The sequence below is a fragment of the Podarcis filfolensis genome, assembly GCF_964270895.1.
Source record: "Podarcis filfolensis genome assembly, chromosome: 4".
Classification (NCBI taxonomy): Eukaryota; Metazoa; Chordata; class Lepidosauria; order Squamata; family Lacertidae; genus Podarcis; species Podarcis filfolensis.
Window position 1 is genome coordinate 83,639,819 of NC_139607.1, and position 18,688 is coordinate 83,658,506.

At 41.1% G+C, this 18,688-nt stretch overlaps 1 protein-coding gene across 6 annotated transcripts in view; it reads right to left on the reverse strand.

Moving 5' to 3' along the window:
• GRIA4 (glutamate ionotropic receptor AMPA type subunit 4) overlaps positions 1 to 18,688 on the reverse strand; it is a 229,062-nt gene that overhangs the window by 42,333 nt on the left and 168,041 nt on the right. For 5 of the 6 annotated variants that reach the window (XR_014546993.1, XM_083609036.1, XM_083609035.1 and 2 more), the window contains exon 9: positions 12,046 to 12,156. Coding sequence is in view for 5 of the 6 variants with exons in the window: in XM_083609036.1 (XP_083465162.1) it covers positions 12,046 to 12,156 (111 nt within the window). In the remaining variant the exon portion in view is untranslated. Of the gene's footprint in view, positions 1 to 8,040; positions 10,184 to 12,045; positions 12,157 to 18,688 lie in introns of those variants that run through there. The other variant, XM_083609039.1, reaches the window with a different exon arrangement.

Here is an 18,688-nt window from a genome sequence, read left to right on the forward strand (position 1 = left end):
TGAAATCCAAAACCCAATTTAGAATTTTTTTTTATCCTTGGGCACATAATAAGAACGACAAAATTAATGGACCAGTTGCTTTAAAAATCAATTTCTTTACAACCATATTTTAACACCTTTGTTTATATGGATAACTTATTGACTTCTATTGGAATAATTTTACAAAAAGAACCACCCCTGGGTATAGGTGCCTTTTCAATACGCTGAAGGAAGCATCAGCTACCCCTTATAATTCAATAAGCAAAATAGCACTCACTGGGTTGGATCCAGACAGGCCTTTCTATGAGTGGAAGTTGCTCCTTCTGTTCATGGAAGGCTCCAAGATCCAGCAGAGGCTCCATGGCAGAGATAGAGGAGCCCTGCCCCCCTGCACTATGTTTAATGCTGCTCTGGAGGATTGGCCAACCCTCTATAGTTTTTCAGGGAGCAAAGAGGGCTGCAGGAAGGCGTAAGCAGTGGAGATAGCCTATTTCTCTCTTTCCTCCTGAGCCAGCAAATACCTGCTGAGTACGTCTCTGGATCCAACCCACCATTAGGAATGTTTTAATATTTTTTTAAATTTTCATTCCCTATAGAATCAATACAAGCAGAACTTAAAGAGAACTAAAAACAAGTAAACAAGCATGCTTTTCATTCACAGCCCTGTTGATTAAAATCAACCCATACCAATTAATCAACCACACCTTAGCTGATTAGTGTGTAAATTTCAATCACGCAGTCCTCCATTTAAGTGAAACATAAGGAAAGATTGCATCCAAAGACTCAGATCTGTAGATTCAATTTCTGTTCCTTGGAGATTCAGAATTCTGTTCTTTTACTTATAGTTTAATTTGCTGCAATCAATCTTCAAAACAAACGAGGTCAACCATCATAGTGCTTCTTTTCCCACGTGTCTCATTGCTCTCTTAAAGCTGTTTCCCTCTCTTTCCTCCTAAAGCTCCCCTCCCCCGAGTTCTCAAATGTGGTTGTGAGATCATTTCTCCTTCCCCACATGTAGCCAGGGGGAGTTCCAAATAGTGTATTAAGTCAAAAATCCAAGAACCATGCGGAGATTTACATGGCATTTCAAAGGTACCATTTTTGAATGCAGTCTGAACATATATGTAGTAGCCTTTTATCAAGTTTGGGGAGTGGTCCATATGGACCAGTACTGTCTGCTCTTAAAGGCTCCCTCATGTTCTCAGGCTCCAGTATGAGAGATCTTTTTTTCAAGAGGGCATGTTGTTTGGTGTTGAATTTGGAACTCCCTAAACCCAAATAATGAGTTCTAAGCAGCAATGTCTGTGAATTCTGATGACAATGAAAAAGGGAGTGGAAGCTGGCAATGTTCACTGATTCATCCTATGTTCAGGATAGTGAATGCGACCGGTGGTCACTGTTGCTATTGTGGTTTGAACCCGCAGATTGATTATCCCCTCCCGCAGCCACATATGTGTTGTGTTTTCTTTGCACTGAAATGAGTGGAACATGTAAAGACAACGGGATTACATAAGTTACACAATTAGTTATGTAAATAACACAAGTTATATAATTAATCGTGTAAACACCATTCCCCCCAGTAGACAGCAAGGTGAATTAACGTCGTTTTTGGCAGAACATGAATTGCAGTGAAATGGAAATGATTCTGCCTGTGAAAAATGCAGGGCGGAATGGAAAATTATTCATTATTACGTCACAAGCAAACACAGAAAAGTCATTATAACCATTATAGGCAAATGGAGAAATATATCGGGAAGATGGTATTTTCACCATGGTACATCTTCATTTTGACACTGTGTCAATGCCTTTTCTTTGTGTTTTCAATACCTTATGTAGCAGCATCCCTGCATTACCCAATGTATCAGTTCTAATATTAGAGATTTAAGATTTCATTTAAAAAGGGGGGTGTTTGGTAGTGCCGCATCACTTACATCTGATGACCAGATAAAAGACACAGAGGTTGTTGCCATTAAAGTCACCATTTGCCAACAGTTTCTCATCAACTCTCATTTGGGCTGAGCTGTGGCAACAGTTGGCAAACGTTGTGCCTTCAAAGGATAGCCATAGCAGCCCCCTTCATTTCTGTCCTGTCCAAACAGATTATGCAATAATACATAGCCAAAATAGGAATGACTCAGATATTTACTGGGACTATGATGCTGGAATTATTTGGAAAGCAAGAAAACTTTCATTCCGTCTTCAATGAAAATAATGGGCTCCCAAGGTCAATATTGTGTAAACCAGAGAGCATTCATCATTTGGAGCATGACACTACCAACTATGGTTGTTCTTATGTGTTCTTGCGGCTTCTGGGGTTCTCAGGAAGCTTATTATGGGATTCTCAATTAAAAGATCAATAATAGCCTCTTCCTTGAAAAGTAGATTCCCCCATATTTACCAATTTTCTTCTGCAGTGTGCTGATTCAGAGGTATTGTGCCTGTTCTACAGCACACTCTCAGTTCATATAGTGATGGAGAGGTCCTACAGTACTAGCCAGGTGAATGGAAACTGTGCCCTAGAACTTATTGCAGAAATCTCCTGCAACATGCAGACAAATTGATATCAGGACCATCGACCTAGATAAACAGCCAAAGCATCGATATGGCCAGGAGTTTAACTAAACAGGAGCATGGGTTCATTTTCATGGAGACACACTAATATGTATCCATATGGTGGTGAGATAATGGCCACACGCTACATGTTCAGACTATGATAACCAAAGCTTACAGAAAATGCCAGCCCTTGTGTATGCTGTACCTTCAAGCTTGTTTCACTTTGTATTCAACTTTTGCCTTTGGAAAGAATGGCATTGCCAGTTGGGATGACCAAAGGCAACTCCCACCAGTGGCGTAGCGTGGGGGGTGCAAGGGGGGCGGGCCGCACCGGGCGCAACATCTGGGGTTAGGGCAAATCCATGGGTTAGGGGGCGCAAATCCACGGGTTAGGGGGCGCAAATTACTTGCCTTGCCCCGGGTGCTGACAACCGACGCTACGCCACTGACTCCCACACCCCTACAGTGAGAAGTGGTTCACTCCATTATTCCCCCTACCACCTCATTCCGTGCTCATTCTATTGCATGTGTACACCCAACCTTTATTTGTGGAAGTTGTGAAACTTTTGCAACTGCAACTATCTCGACACTAAAAGCAGCTGAAAGACCAAGCATTAATAAAAATAAAAAATGCATTATCTCATTTGCAATGATATCAGATCACCCTATTCCTCCCGCGGGCCAAATTGCAGTTGCAGGAACTCATTTAGAGCTGTTATATCTGAAACATTTCTAGAAATCCAGCAGAGAGATAGTGCCTTGCAAGACGTAATACTCTGCACACTTAGGGTACTTAAAAACGTAATTGGGAGAGGTTTAGCTTTCCATGATGTGCCCATATATATTGTCTTTTGTCCCTGTAGTTAAGCAGGCTTTGAAACAATACAAAAACCTTCAAAACTTGATGATCAGAACCAAAAGCAGGGTAAACGCAGTACCATGTTGTGTGAAGGGATCCAACAAATGATGGCTTCATAGCCACAACTACTCAAAAAAGATAGGTTGTTTATGTGATGAATGCATAATCCATTGTTGGCTCCATCAGGCAACCCATTTTGATTTCTATTCCTGCCACACAACGGCTACAAAACTAAACACGTGTTGAGAAGATATCCACCCACCATTTGGCCTGATGCAGTTTCTAATTACAATAAAATTAGAACACTCTGGAGGAGGTTTATGAAATATAATTCCACAGGAAATCCACATTTCAAATGATTAGTAACAAAGTATGAACATAGATCATCAAAGTGGTACAAGCTTTACTTACAGAAATCTGATATCTATAACAATGGTTAACATTTAAAATATACAGCTTTGCAACAATAGATTTATCAGTGTAGAGAAATCCTTCACAAACTTGCTAGTACACAGCTCATAATTAGAAACTAGGGAATGGTCTTTTTTATTTTTTGAAAAGGAAATATATTGTCTCTATGCTTAATTTATACTCAGAAAAAATAATCTTGCACTTCCCAGAGAACTTCAAAGCATTTGCTAAAGTATAGAAAAGACATTTATCAAAGGTTTGAAGGTCGGTCTTGCAAATAATAATAATAATCATTCGCCTTGTCATATATAATAAAACATTCCATGGGATTCAGTGGGAAGGCAATTTACACCTCTATGTTTGGCAAATATGGAGGAACCAAGTTCTCCACACTTTTTCGGCTAAGGCTAAGTGCTGTGCAGTCTGAACCTATTGGTCAAGACCTGGAGCCGAACTGGTTACAACCAATGTTCCTTCTTAGTTCATCTATCTGAGCACCTACGTAGATCCTCCCTGACCTTTGCAGGCTTCTTGTATAGTTAAACAGATTAGCCTCTCCTGCCTTCACCTCCCCAAGCTTGCATGGCCCAGTTCTGAAGCTGCACTAGCATACTTCAAAGCCCTGACAAAAGTTTTTGCTATGGTCTGTGATCGGCGGAGGTTAGTTTCAGTCTCAAAGACCTGATCCAGCTCGTCTCATGTTCTTATGATCATGTGGATTGTAAAAGAATCTCCATTTTGAATCCACATGGAAGCAGGATAGGCTGATGTTAGTCCCATCCACATATAGAATGGGGATGAACTGTCCATTCAGATTCACAATGAGGCATGGGTTCTGGAAATGTCAACAAACTTGTTCACATGTGAACAAACCAACAGTAGTTTAGCAGCTAGACGCTGCAGCTATTTTATAGAGAGTAGCTTGCTAAATATTCTAAAAGCAAAACAGAAATGTCTGATCCAACCAAAGCACTTTCAAAATCCCATTAATTTCAGTATCAAGAATTTAAGCAAAATATTAATTTTCCCATTCAAATCAGCTGCACTTAAAATGGCTTGACTTCAGCAAGATTGTATACATGTTTCTTCAGCATATTTGTTTCTTCCTAACAATTGTTTTTATTCATATGCAAATCGAAGCAATTAAACACTCAGTTAAAAGATGTACAATTACAGCACAACAGTAGACATATTTACTATTAAATCCCATTGTGTTCTATAGAATTTACTCCATAGTAAGTGTGCTTACTTTGGCAGCATCACTCTCCAATTATATACGTATTTCCTCAGAAGTAAGCCCCATTGAGTTCAATAGGACTTACTCCCAGGTGCAATGCTAAACCCACTTATCTCAGAGTAAGCTCCCCAAACCTCAATGGGGCTTACTTCTGAAGAGACATGTATAGGATTTGTACTGTAAATCAAGTATGTGCCTTCATTATACACCTTTAGGCACCAGGCAAGAACATTCCTCTTTAACCAGGCCTTTGGATGACTGACATCCTATGCCGTTTTAAAATGTGTTGGGGGAAAGTGTTATTGGGTTGTTTTTGTTTTTATTTTTATTTTGTATTTTCTGATTTCATCCTGTGTGCCGCCCTGAGACCTGTGGGTATAGGGCGGTTTACAAATTTAATTAACTACTACTACTATGATTTCTTTAATCAGCCAATACCCCCCAAATTAGCAGATAAATGCACCTGGGTGTTTCAACATATTACAAGGGAGAGAAAAAGAAGCAGAGATGTTGTCCATAATATCCCCAACCTGGTGCCCTCCAGAGGGTTATTCAACTAAGTTTTACTCAGAGCAGATGCATTGCAATTAATAGATCTAACTCAGTTATGTTTATTATGTTCAGTGGATCTATGCTGAGCAACGCTTAGTTGAATACCACCCAAGGGGTTTTGCTAGTACTAGCAAGGAACGCTCATAAAACAAAAATGGAATAGCTCCCTCTCTGTTCTACTCTTGAATACTAGCCTAGATGTTTTGGACTACAACGTCCATCAATTCTAGGCAGCATGGCTGGTCAGGGATGATGGGAATTGCAGTCCAAAGCATCTGGTGAACACCAGTTTGGGGAAGGCTGGCATGTACTTTCAAGAAAGGATTCATTTGTTTTCATTATGCGGATCTGGGGTCTGTTATGAATCATTTTGTGGAATTATGAGGGGATGTTTCTGGGGTCTGGGTTTAGACTAGGTGTTCATGATTCGGTACTGTTCTTTAGCATCCAATAATTAATTCACATGTTTATCCTCCCCCTTTTAGACTTTGTAATTTAAGAACACGGCAGGTGATCTAGTTCTCTACATCATTAAAATAAGAATTATTACGCTACATAAATGTTAACTAAAGCTCTCTATTGTTATATCAGCTTTTTTAAATAAACCCCCACTAACAGCAAATTCATTTTTTTCACATTAAGGTAAAACAAAAAGATAATCACATCTGCTATACAACCAGAGAACATATTGTTTCCTAAAAGTAGAACATGCTGATTTGGGCAGTATAGATGAATTCTACTGATATCCTGTGTCTATGAATGAAATAGCACTGCATCAAACGAAGCACAGGAACATACAAAACCAGAGGACACTAAGCAAATTGCCAAATGTTTTATTAAAACATGCCATGCGGGAAAGAGTTACTAATAAATAGATACCTGCCTTCCAGAAACGGAAAAGCCGAGCATTACTGATTCCTAGGAACTATTTAATTAAATGTAGAAATGGACCCAGATCCAATTTCAAAACAGTCCCAAATCCTGTTTTTCCCAGTGGCACTGAATTAACTTTCCTTTAATATGAAGAGGGAAGTGAATGGGACACGTCACTCAAAGCAGCCTTTTTCACTTGCTCGCGTTACGGAAGAAAGCACATTCACAAGATTCTGGAGATAGACCACAGCTAATTAAATGGATCTGTATATATACAGTACGTGGCTGAAGGGAGCGACGATGCTGTTGCTGCAAACCAGCGCAGGTCACTGTTTGCCTTCAGAGTTAAGTGCTGGGGTTCAATGCATATAATTAATTAGTTGGGCCTTGACTGTAGCCACGTTTATCGATTGCAACTCAACTAGCATACGGCGAACTCTTCTTATACCAGATGCTTTGTGGGGGGAAATTCCACTGCAGCTGCAATCTGGGACAGAAACCTGGGCGGTTCTAGATGGGGCTGAATCATTACTGGACTCTAGAAGCAAAATAAATAAATAAAAATTCCTTCCAGTAGCACCCTAGAGACCAACTAAGTTTGTTATTGGTATGAGCTTTCGTGTGCATGCACACTTCTTCAGATACACTGAAACAGAAGTCACCAGACCCTTATATATAGTGAGAGGGTGGGGAGGGGAGGGGTATTACTCAGAATAATAATAATAATAATAATAATAATAATAATAATAATAATTTTATTATACCCTGCCTTTCCCGGTTCAAAAACCGGGCTCAGGGCGGCTAACAACAATTTTAAAACACTTAATTATAAAGCAGCATAAAATACAGTATAAAACATGAATAAAAATAAAATTCAAAAATAAATTTAGGGGAAATAAGCATTAGATAATCCCCAGGGCTGGCTGGCTGAATTGGTCCTACTTGGGCCAGCGAGGAGGCCAGGGGAGAATTAGCTGTGAGGTCTCAGAGCGGGTGATCTTCATGAAAGGGGAGGGGGAGGGAAGAGAAGGGAAATAAATTCAAATTAAAGGCCAGGCAGAATAGCTCTGTCTTACAGGCCCGACGGAAGGAGGTTAAATCCTGAAGGGCCCTAGTCTCATGGGACAGAGCATTCCACCAGGTCGGAGCCATTACTGAAAAGGCCCTGGCCCTGGTAGAGGATAGTCTGACTTCCTTAGGGTCTGGGACCTCTAAACTATGGTTATTCATGGACCTTAAGGTCCTCTGCGGGGCAGACCAGGAGAGGCGGTCCCGTAGATACGAGGGCCCTAAGCCACAAAGGGACTCTAGAAGGTTATGCAATACAAAGCCCAGTCCCCACAGCCAATAAAGCACGGCAAGGACATGGAAATAGTATTGCAGAGTGGAGAGCCTGGGACCCTCCACATCACAATCTACCTTTGGTCATGCTGGCTGGTAATGATGGGAGTTGCGAGTCCCAGCAGTAAATGGAGCTCTACAGCCATCCCTGCACTACTGTCATGACACCAGGCACGTGGTTTTTCATTACATGTGAAGAGATGTAATTTGACAGTAATATAGAGAATTTATTTATTGGTGTTACCATTCGGCTACTAAGCTTAGTAATAAGCACCTGGTTTTACCAAAACACATATGATATAAGCTGAGTTCTCCGTATATTCTGTGGTCCAGGATACATCTGCAGGTTGCTTTCTGTTCATGTGCAGTGGGTGCCGCGCACTGGACTTAATTGTTTAAGCACCATCAGATACCAGTCTAAATGGGTAGGAGAAGTAGGTGTGAATGTTGCTGTGTTGCTGGACTGCGTCACACCATCTTCCAAGCTACATCTCTAATAGGTTGGATCTAAAGGCTCCGTTCCTCTGACAGAAGGAGTCGTCCTCCAATGGAACGAGTCCTTCAGGCAAAGGAGTCTTTCCGTTTCAGAAGGACACCTTTCATCACAGGAAACTCCTTTGGATTATGGAAGGCGATCTTTAGGTCCAACCTAAATTCAGAACCCTGCTAGAAAGCAGCAAGTCCCGGCTCTGTTCTGGAAAGCATGTTCTCCTTCATGGAGAGCATGTGTTGCGGTGGGGTCCAACAAGACATCCCACTGTTGCTGAGTGCATAAAAGTAGTTGGCCACATTTGCAATTGGGCTCCTCTTGTCGTTGGGTAGAATTTGATGCTGCCATTTTGTGATTGACAGCCAAGAAGGCTTTTATTCCCTGTGCACAGCGTTGAGCTTCCTCTTTTCGCTGCGCGCATCAGATCACCCGCCCACCGTCCCTATATTTAGGGTTGTTCGCATTGACCTTGCTATGCCTGTCATGGGGTCGTCTGCTTTTGGGGCAGGGGCCTGGTAGGAATTTTGCCCATTTGGCTGATTGACTGGTGCCATTTGGTTTTTGCCTACTGCGTAGCAAATCGTCACAACTTGTAAGGTTGCGGTTAGGCATTGGTTTTATGAATTGGTTGGTGAAGGGGCATGGATTGGCTGTGCCTGCCCCTCCAATGCTGCTGCTGCAAGGGTATTCCATTAAAGGAATCCAGGGGCTCGCCATGCTTTTGTACAAACCCCTGTCAAGGGGCTAGGGCCACGCAAGAGCCCCTGGGAGCATTTGGGGAGAGGTGAGGGCATGGTACCCAGCTCCATCTTTCTCCCCAAAATGTTTTCCCTTTCTGACTTCTTGGGCGTGCGAATGTCAGTCTGTCCCCATGCGGGGTCAGAGAGTCGCAACCAATGCCTAAGCAACCACTCACATTGTTTGTATTTTAATAAAGTTGTGGCCAAAATTATGCCAAAAACCTTAAACAAAAATTCTGTGTGAATTGTGTTTTTATTGGAGTGGCTTGGGGACCTCGACACGCAAATGTTTCTGCCTTGACCAACATTTGTGGTTCTGGGTCTGGGAATAAAGTCCGGACCATCCCTCATTTGGTGCATGGCAACGGGAAGAAGTTTGGACACTGTGCACGAGCCACTCCATATGAATAGCTCATTACAAGCGGAGAACCAACACAGAAGTAACTTTCACCTGCACGCTGAAGCTCAGCCTTAACACAATGGAAAGGGCACAGACTGAACATTTAATAAGGCTCCCCCCCCGGCTTTTGTATAGTTTTGTTTAACTCTGAAATGGCATGCTAGGGGAAACCTTGGCATGCTACATAAAATTCATCCAGATCCTTGGTTTGGAAAATGAAAATACCAGTCCTAGGACTGGTTGAGTTATTTCGCAGAGAACATTTATTATGCACATCAAAACGCTTCACTGCAAACGAGACAAGACACTTTAAACAGTTTCTTTCCCTTGCATCCTGCTTCTTTCTCTTTCTGCAAGCACTGCTTAGTTGCTCCCAAACTTGGAAGTATTTTACAATAATTTACACTGTACATGTATGAAAGCCTTAATTTAAAGACTGGCGTGAGAGGGAAAAATGCAACTGAGAAAGCCTTGAAATCCTCCTCATTTTCTTCATAGCTTGGCCAAGTTGAAGATTGAATGCCACCTGTTTTAGGCATTTCAGAATAGTCACAGAGCTTTTTTTATTTTCCTTGATGGTTCAGTGCCTGGTCATCCAGTCAGAGGATCAGAAATCCATATGGAAAAATATAGCTCAATTCTACTATACTGGAGGTTAATGCTTGAGCCTTAGTTAGGAATGTTCACGGCACCGTGGGACGCTTTTCTTCCTTGATCAATTTCTTAAAATAGGATTCTTCATCAGAGGCTGAAAAGAGGAGGACTGTACTGAAGTATGATTTTTCCATTACTGTGTCTTTTTTTTTTCAAAGGAAAAAGATACATTTTTTTATAAGTCCCATGCAAAAAAGAATTACGCAATTAGGTTAGGTTTACACTCATAATTTCTGAACACAATATTAGTTCTTTCCACCCTAGAAAGACAATCCTTAACAGGTGATTTGTTGTGATGGCAATGAATGCGTCACCATACTCAAGTCTCACAAACAATGCAACAGCTAGTGGTGCAGAGAAATCCAGTCCCACACACTTTTTACCTTGGATTGTTTTCAGTTCATCATCAATTTAGAAATAAAAATTAAAAAAAACAAAAATCTGGTTAAGGAAGACTAACACCATGTAAAGCACTCCGTGTTTCTTAAAACAAACCTCATCCGAAATGGTTGGGGAGAATAACCCCAATTCTTTTCTAATGAGATATGTGAAAAGGGCAGTACAAACCAAGTTTGGGGGGGTGGTGGAATTAAGACTATTCAGGTAAAGGTCATCCTTTGCCAGTCTGCTTTGACACACATCAAATTTAAAGGGCACACCTGACTTTGGAAGAAACAAAAATAGGTTAGCTATTCCCTTCAAGAGGTACAGCTTTCAGAAGAACCAATTCTGAGACCTATAGATTCCCTTTTTTATTGCTGATAGTTGTGAGGAAATGGTTACATTTTTTATTATTTCCTTAGAACTTTTAAAATGTAAAAATCCATGGTAAGTGTCACAAGTAATAATATAAAACATACTGGCCATAATCCATCCAAAGTCCAACACTTTTTAATATCCCACTGATTATTAGGTGAGAAGGACACAGCAGTTCATGGGAGAGGAGTCGTCACTTCCTAAACCATGCCAGGTCATTTTGGGCTGGGAGAAAGGTGCCCCCACCCCGGCCAACTTTTTCCATTCCTCCCCACCTTAAAAAAAACCCCTTCATATGATAAGAGTGGCAGAGAAAATGTGCCATATCTAGGGTTGGTGAAATGTCTCAGCCCATTGTGGTCTGTGTCAAGGGAAAAAAGAAGCTTTGTTTATGGTGGAGCCAAGGTCTTCTCTACATACTCAGCATTCCCCTGGGATGCCTGCTTCCAGGTCCGCTGGTGAAAATTTCTGCCACCATATTGCACAGTGGGGAGTGGGGCCCATAGCATCTGAAGGACCCTCACCTGCCTTCCGTGCGAAGAAAAAGAACTGCTCTTTTAAACATGTACATATGCATCAAAATCAATGGTACTTAAAAGCGCTTAGCTTTGGATGTATTGTGGCTGCTGTGGGTTTTGTTCAGTGATATCTTGACATGGTTAAAATGACTACAGAACTGGTGTCTAAGAATCGGCTTCTGTTCGAAGACATGCTTTCAAAAATTACGCATGTTTCCATTTTGCACACATAAAGAAAAATGAGTAAATTGTTCTAAATGAACTAACTAGCAAAAATGTACTTATTTGCTATAAGAGTCAGGGAACCTGCATTTCTTGCAAATTGCAATGCGTAACAAACATCCACCAGATACATGTATTCCTCTATGTTTCCCCCCCTTAAAAACAAAACAGAAAGCATTGCAAAAAAAGAGAGGGCTATGTTACTGAAAGGTAGCTTTTTTCTCATTTCAGAACTGTTCATTTTTTGTATATGGTATACTGCGTAACTGAAACATTTTAAATACAGCAATAATTTGTTTTGATCAAAGAGGACTTTTAAAATATATTAAAATTGTTATTTTAAGATCTTTTATCTGCCACTCCTCTGTTAACTTGCCCACTCTGATATTTACTTTGTGGGAAATCAGGCAAATATATGGCTTACAGGCCTGCACTTTCTTCCTTTCTTTTAAAAACTTACCATAATTGTGGTTACGATTACTGTTCTGTTCTCAAGAGCTGACGTGTCATTTCCCAATGTAGGCTCATGCTGAATCAAAACTAATTTATCCATATCATTCCAGTAACCAATCTGAAACACATAAATGCAAAAATTAAGTCTGCATACATATATGTGGATGATATGATTTGAGCACTATGTTCCCCTTGTTTTGGGATGATGTATTGTATTGAACTTTATTACGGCCATTGGCCCATCACACAACAGTTTCCCATACCAACATAATGTACTTAAAACTCCAATTTTAAAACCGCCAAAACTTACAAAAAACAGACAAGAACCAAAGCAAAATAAAACAAAAGACCAACATCATACATTACACTAAATTTGTAACATAAACATCGCCCTCTACTCATAAATTAGTAGAAGACATCAATGGTGATATCACCTAATTACATCCTAAAACATAGATCATAGTTTAGAGGGATTATCCGAGCCGCACAGGAGTCCGTTTCTCTTCTTTAGGGATAGAACGCTGATCAAGAATCTGGCAACCATGAGTGATCTTAAGGGGTCATCATCATTTAGTAGATATCTCAGTTTGGCTTCATTTGTATCATCGGCAATTCCCTTTAGATATTGAGCAAGAAACTTGCTCCTGGCCGATGAATGAAATGCACAATCAAAAATTATGTGATGCAACGATTCCGGTGCCCCACAATTACAATCACATAAGAGCGATATCTGTCCATTGGAGAATCTATTTCTCAGCACGTTCGATGGGAAGGTGTTGAATCTTGCCTTTACAAAAGCATATCTATGAGCCGAAGAAGTTAAGGAATTCAAATAGTTTGGGAGCCTTAAGAGGGGTAATAAACCAAGGTTTAGAGGTGAGCAGGTACCATTGCCCAAGACCATTTTCTGCTGCAAGTCCATCTCCTCTAGTTTACAGGTTACTGTTCTTTTAGCTGGAACTATATCCTGCTCTAGTAATTTGGATGGGGAGATTCCCATTGCCGTAATTTTCAGTTGTAAATTTTTTACCCATGGGCTCTGGAAATCATCTCTCCACATGCATTGTATCAAGTACAAGTTTGGGAGATTGTGCCATAGAGATAACCAGTGACAAAGTATGTGCTTCCACAGAGCGTTTTCCAGGGATACAATATTAAGTTCCATGCGTAGCGCTGTATTACTTACACAGTTGGGCAGTTTCAATATCCCTCTTAAAAACTGATTTTGAATAACCTCTAGGTGGGATAAGTTGACAAAAGTCCCCCAAATTGAGATGGCATAAGCAATTGTCGGGATCACCTTGGCCTTGAAGACTTTCAACGCCGATGGGATATGAAGGGCCCCATCGGTGAAGAAAAATCGCAAGATCGCCAAGGAGATAGCTTTGGCTCTATTTGTAACATAGGCTACATGGGCCTTCCATCTAAGGTTATGTTGTAACCAAACTCCCAAGTATTGGAATCTATAGACTTGTTCGATGACTCTCCCATCAATTCTCCAATTATGGAGTTTCCGGCTCTTTGAGAAAATTAGAATTTTAGATTTCTCATAATTGATTGTAAGGGAATTTGCATTACAATATGATCCAAAATTTTTTAAGGCCCTCATAAGACCTACTCTAGAAAAAGAAAGGATGACAGCGTCATCCGCATATAGTAACAAAGGGCAGCGATAAAGTGCTAGGCGGGGTGCATGAATCCTTTCTTGAGCCTCTATTAGGGGAGTCCTCATGTCGCTTATGAACAAATTAAACAGGAATGGAGCCAATATACAACCCTGTCGGACACCTCTGTTAATGGGAATTGAATTGGTGAGATCGCCCTCCGGGGTGAGTCTCACTCTAGCCGCTGAGTTCTCATGGAGTTTGATTATTAGCCAGAGAAGCCTTCTGTCGATGCCCCAGCGGGTGAGTTTTTCCCAGAGGATGCTCCTGGAGATACTATCGAATGCTGCCTTTAGGTCAATGAATGCCACACAGAGTTGGCCACCCTTTGGGGTGGAATATTTCCAGGCAAGATGCTGTAAAATTAGAATATGATTTATTGTTGACTGTTTTGGGCGGAATCCAGCTTGTTCGGGCCCAATTAATTTTTTTCTCTTCAGCCCATTGAATAAGTCTGTTCAACAGGAAGCGGGCATATAGTTTCCCCACTATTGAGAGCAGACTGATATTTCTGTAATTCCCCGGATCATCTGGTGAGCCCTTTTTGTGGATTGGAACGATAACAGCGTCCTTCCATACTTCCGGGATCATTCCAGAGTTGTTAACGGCATCGAAGATGGTTGCCAGGGCTTTGGCCCACCAGTCCGCGTGGTATTTTATAGCTTCTGCCGGGATCAGGTCTGGTCCAGGCGCTTTCCCTGTTTTAAGTTTAACGATCAAGTCATGGATGTCTTCCGGATCGGTGGGGGGCCAGAGGGGAAGCTGATCTTGAGATTCATCTCTTGTGTTAACAGTACAGTCAGTTGTGGCAAAGTAGTTTTTTAAGTAAGATTCCCAAACCGGGGCAGGGATAATAGTTAAAGGGTATCTTTTAGTTCTTTTATTTACCAGGAGCCAAAATTGTCTGGAGTTCCGTGATGATGAGGCTTCTATGATTGCCCGCCATTGATTCGCTTGCCATTCCTGTCTGGCTCCCTTTTGAATTTGCTTGTAGGCCGATTTTGCTTGGAAATATTCTTTTGGCAGGACCGTTGCCCCGGAGGCTTTATACTCTTTGTATATGTTACCAAGAAGTTGTCTAGCCTGTTTACAAGCACTATTGAACCACAGTGCACCTATCTTCCTTTGTGATCGATTTATTTTATGCGTCGGGACAGAGAAAAAAGACGTTAGATCTTCCGACAGGTTCGAGAATAGTCTTAGAGTTTGATCATGATCGTAATAATCCTCGATTAAGCCTGAGTATGCTTGTTTTAGTCGTTGTTGGAAATATGCTGAGTATTTTTGGGCCTGTAGTTCAGACCATTTTATACTTTTGACTTGCAATGCTGAGTTCGTAATCAAATGTGTTGGGTGTCTATCTCCATCTGGGGTCCAGTCTATAGTCATTGTGGCGACCAACGGTAGGTGATCGCTCAGATGAATATTTTCAACTTTAAAGTGGGAAAATTTGGGGAATATGTCATGAGATACTAACATATAATCCAGGACACTGTTTGCAGAGGAGCTTATGTGTGTAAACTCACCCGGTACGTCAGGCGGGCAGTTCCCGTTTAGAATCACTAAGTTTAGACGTAGTACCAATTGGTAAAGAAGGGTTCCTGCTTCATTTACCCTTTTGTCTTTGGAAAGTCTTTGATTATGGAGGGAGAGGTCATTAATGAATTCTGGGCTTATCCACCATTTGGCTTTGATTAAGGACTCCCAGTTTGTTGCAATGCGAGCATTGAAGTCCCCTGCTACAACATTGGGTATATTGGGGTATTTGGAGTGACAGAGAGTAAGATGTTCCTCCAAGATTCCCCATTTATTGTATAAGTCTGCAATGTTGCCTCCAGGAGGAAGATAAACATTTGTTATAGCAAGTTCAAAGTTTTTCCCCGTAATCAGGGCTGTAATTGCAAAGGTGGAAGCATTTACAAGCGTGAGTTTTGCCTGTATTTTCAAGGAAATTGCTATAACTAATCCTCCGCTAGGCCGGCCTCCTTTAGTTGATGGGCATGCCGGTAATGATGTAACATCAAAACCATTAATATCTACTCTCCCCTCTTCCCGTGTTTCCTGCAAGAGAATTACTTGGTGTGAGTTTATTAATTTTACAAGGTCCGGGTCAGATTTTTTCCCCTTCCAGCCTGCTATGTTCCAGCTTAAAAGGGAGAACGGGAGAGGATTTGACTGAGGTTTGGGTAGTCACAATGGAGAAGGGGGGAACGCTGATCTTGGTGGGTTGTCAAATTTAAAGAAGTCAGTAATTTTCCTTTGCCTAATAGTAGGTGACTTCTCTCCTTTTGGCACAGGTGTGCTTCTTGAGCTATTTGTAATTATGCTCTGCTCGCCCGATCCTATAGGGGTAGTGTCCTGGTTTGGTCTAGTCTCCTCTCTGAAATCCCTTATTTTATCAGAGAGCTTATCACCTAGGGGAGCAGAGATTAGGTCAGTACAAGTTTTAACTATTATTGGATTTTCCTTCCGTGGGTATATCATCTTATTTAATTTGGGATGATGTGATTTATTGATTATGCATAACCAGATGTTCCATTGGGGGGGGGGACAGTATTGACGAGGGGCTCACCCAGGCTTCCTTTTGTGTTGAGTTTCTAGGCACAATTCCGGCCTTTAAACTGTTTGTCTGATTGGTGTTATTTCACGGCGCATTCCCCAGGAAAGCCCACATTTTACCTGGAAAGTGTGACACAAAAGTCTGGATGAGCCCTAGGAAGATTTGTGTAAAGAGCTAAGGCTATTTATTAAGTTGGCAAGTAGTATGGATTATTTTATACCAATGGTCAGGATTATGGTGGAAAACAACATTTATCAGTATGCCATTTATCACTTCACTTGTAAGTGATAGACCTATCAGGCCAATGCTCACACACCAAAGTTATGACTTATCAAATGTACATTCAGTTTATGATAAAAAGAAACAGAATTGAACAAAAAGGAAGCCCACTGTATGCATGTTTGTTTTCCCAGAAGAATCTGATTTTAATGGGATTTACTCCTTCCAGTTCTGTATGCACTTACATGGACATTTTTCACAAAGAGCACAGAGGGACTTATGCCAGAGCGGTAGTCTTCAAGCTTTTCAGACCCAGGACTCACATTTAGTCCACTGGAGACTCAGTTACTGTTGTTTTTTTTAATCAAATATTTGTATGGTGATAGTCCTGCTATTGTGACCCACTAGAGGTCAGGCGGAGAGCCAGAAGTGGATTTCCAACCAGCCATTTGAAGGCCAGTGTTTCATAGCAATCATATATATGGTTGATCTACCAATTAATTATCAAAGAGATAAAAAGTTCAACAAAGGTTAAAATAGAAAGCAAGCAAGTGGACCCACATTTGCTTTGGTTCATGCATGCTTCTGGCTTGTGAACCAAAAGTTGGCAATAGGAAATGTAGTCAGTAGACAAGAGAGAAAGAAATCTCCAAACCAAGCATCTTCCTTTTAAGGTCTAGTCATATGTGCAGAGCAATGTGGAAGCAACTGAGGAATTGGGAGCTCACCTGTTCCCTTCAGTGAGCTGAGAAACTGCAAGTCTCCTGCTTCTATGTTATATTATTTCTCTTTGGAGGAAGTGATTTGCAGAAACAATTGTTGGTTTGATTATCAGAAGCAAATACAACTTCTTGGAACACACGGACCTGAGTCATGGGGAGTTGATGTGAGCCTAGTGGGACATTTATATTCTCTGAGATTCTTGTCCGTTATTTGTGAATTATTCATCTCCCCTATCTATAGAGACAAGATTCATGGTATGCTTAGCATTCCCACAGCTACAACTATTGCGTGGACAGGCGGAGTCCCCAGATCCCGAGCGGTCCCCCCCATCATGTGGAATAACGACTCAAGACAACGTGCTATGGGATTAAATTGGCCACGACTTTATTAAATTTCAAATGTGGGTAGACCTTGGCTCAGGCATTGGGCGTTCTCCCTCCCCAGTCCCCAGCCGGGGACCTAGGGAGCATCAGGGTTATCCAGTGTGTGTGTGTGGGGGGGATGGGCCGGGAAATGTTGCAAGTGCAGTTTGAAAGCAATATCTATGGTCCAACAGAAGCTTGAGTGGGTTGGGGGGACATGTGCCAATGAAACAATAATGTTAAATCCTGCAAATGACAACTCGGGTTCATAATTTAATCACACAAATGCATTTGTGACTTTGAGTAGTGGCACATTACAGGAATGTTTCTTTCATAGACACTCAAGTAAAATGGGTGAAGAAAAAGGTTTGCTTTTTCTCTCTCTCCCTGCCCTTTTCTGTTCTGGTGAACAGAATGCCATGAATTGATATTGCTGAAAGAATCATAAATCACGAAGCACAAAACACAAAACATAGGAAGCAGGGATTCACATTGGCAATAGAAGTGAAAACCTATTACATTGCTTGTGCTTATTTCTTGTCCTTGATCAGAACAATGGTGCAGCAAATGAAGTATTGTGCCTTTGGAAGTAACAAATTCTAGATATGTGTGAGATGATGATGACTAGCTCCTGCACTTGGTACCTTCCACAGAGTCTATGACCACTGAAAATAAGGCTGGTTTTCACAGGAACTGGAAGAATTTTTCTTCCTTAATTACTGAGCCGTACTATCCAGATAAGCATCATTCACATTTTGTACTTTAAGCAGCAAGAACAGAGCATCCAAGTACATTTCAATGAATAGCTAAGAATAAAATGTGTAGAAAGAAAAGTGAGTGAGGAAATTACAATAAAACCATGGACAGTCGAAGCTTCCCAAGACTTTCGGTGTCATGGCTTATAGAGAGGAAACATGGAAAAGAATGTGTGGCAAAGGATACATCTAGACATAACTCAGCGGCATTGAATCAAAATAAGAAAGAAGTTCCTTGAAATAAGCAGTATTTAGAACTTTGACGACATCTGACATGCTATCAAATAAAATAAAACTATAGCTTGGTTTCTGAGTTGCCCTTCTGCACTACAGTGGAGAGCTGTTCACAGAAACTTAAATCCGAGCC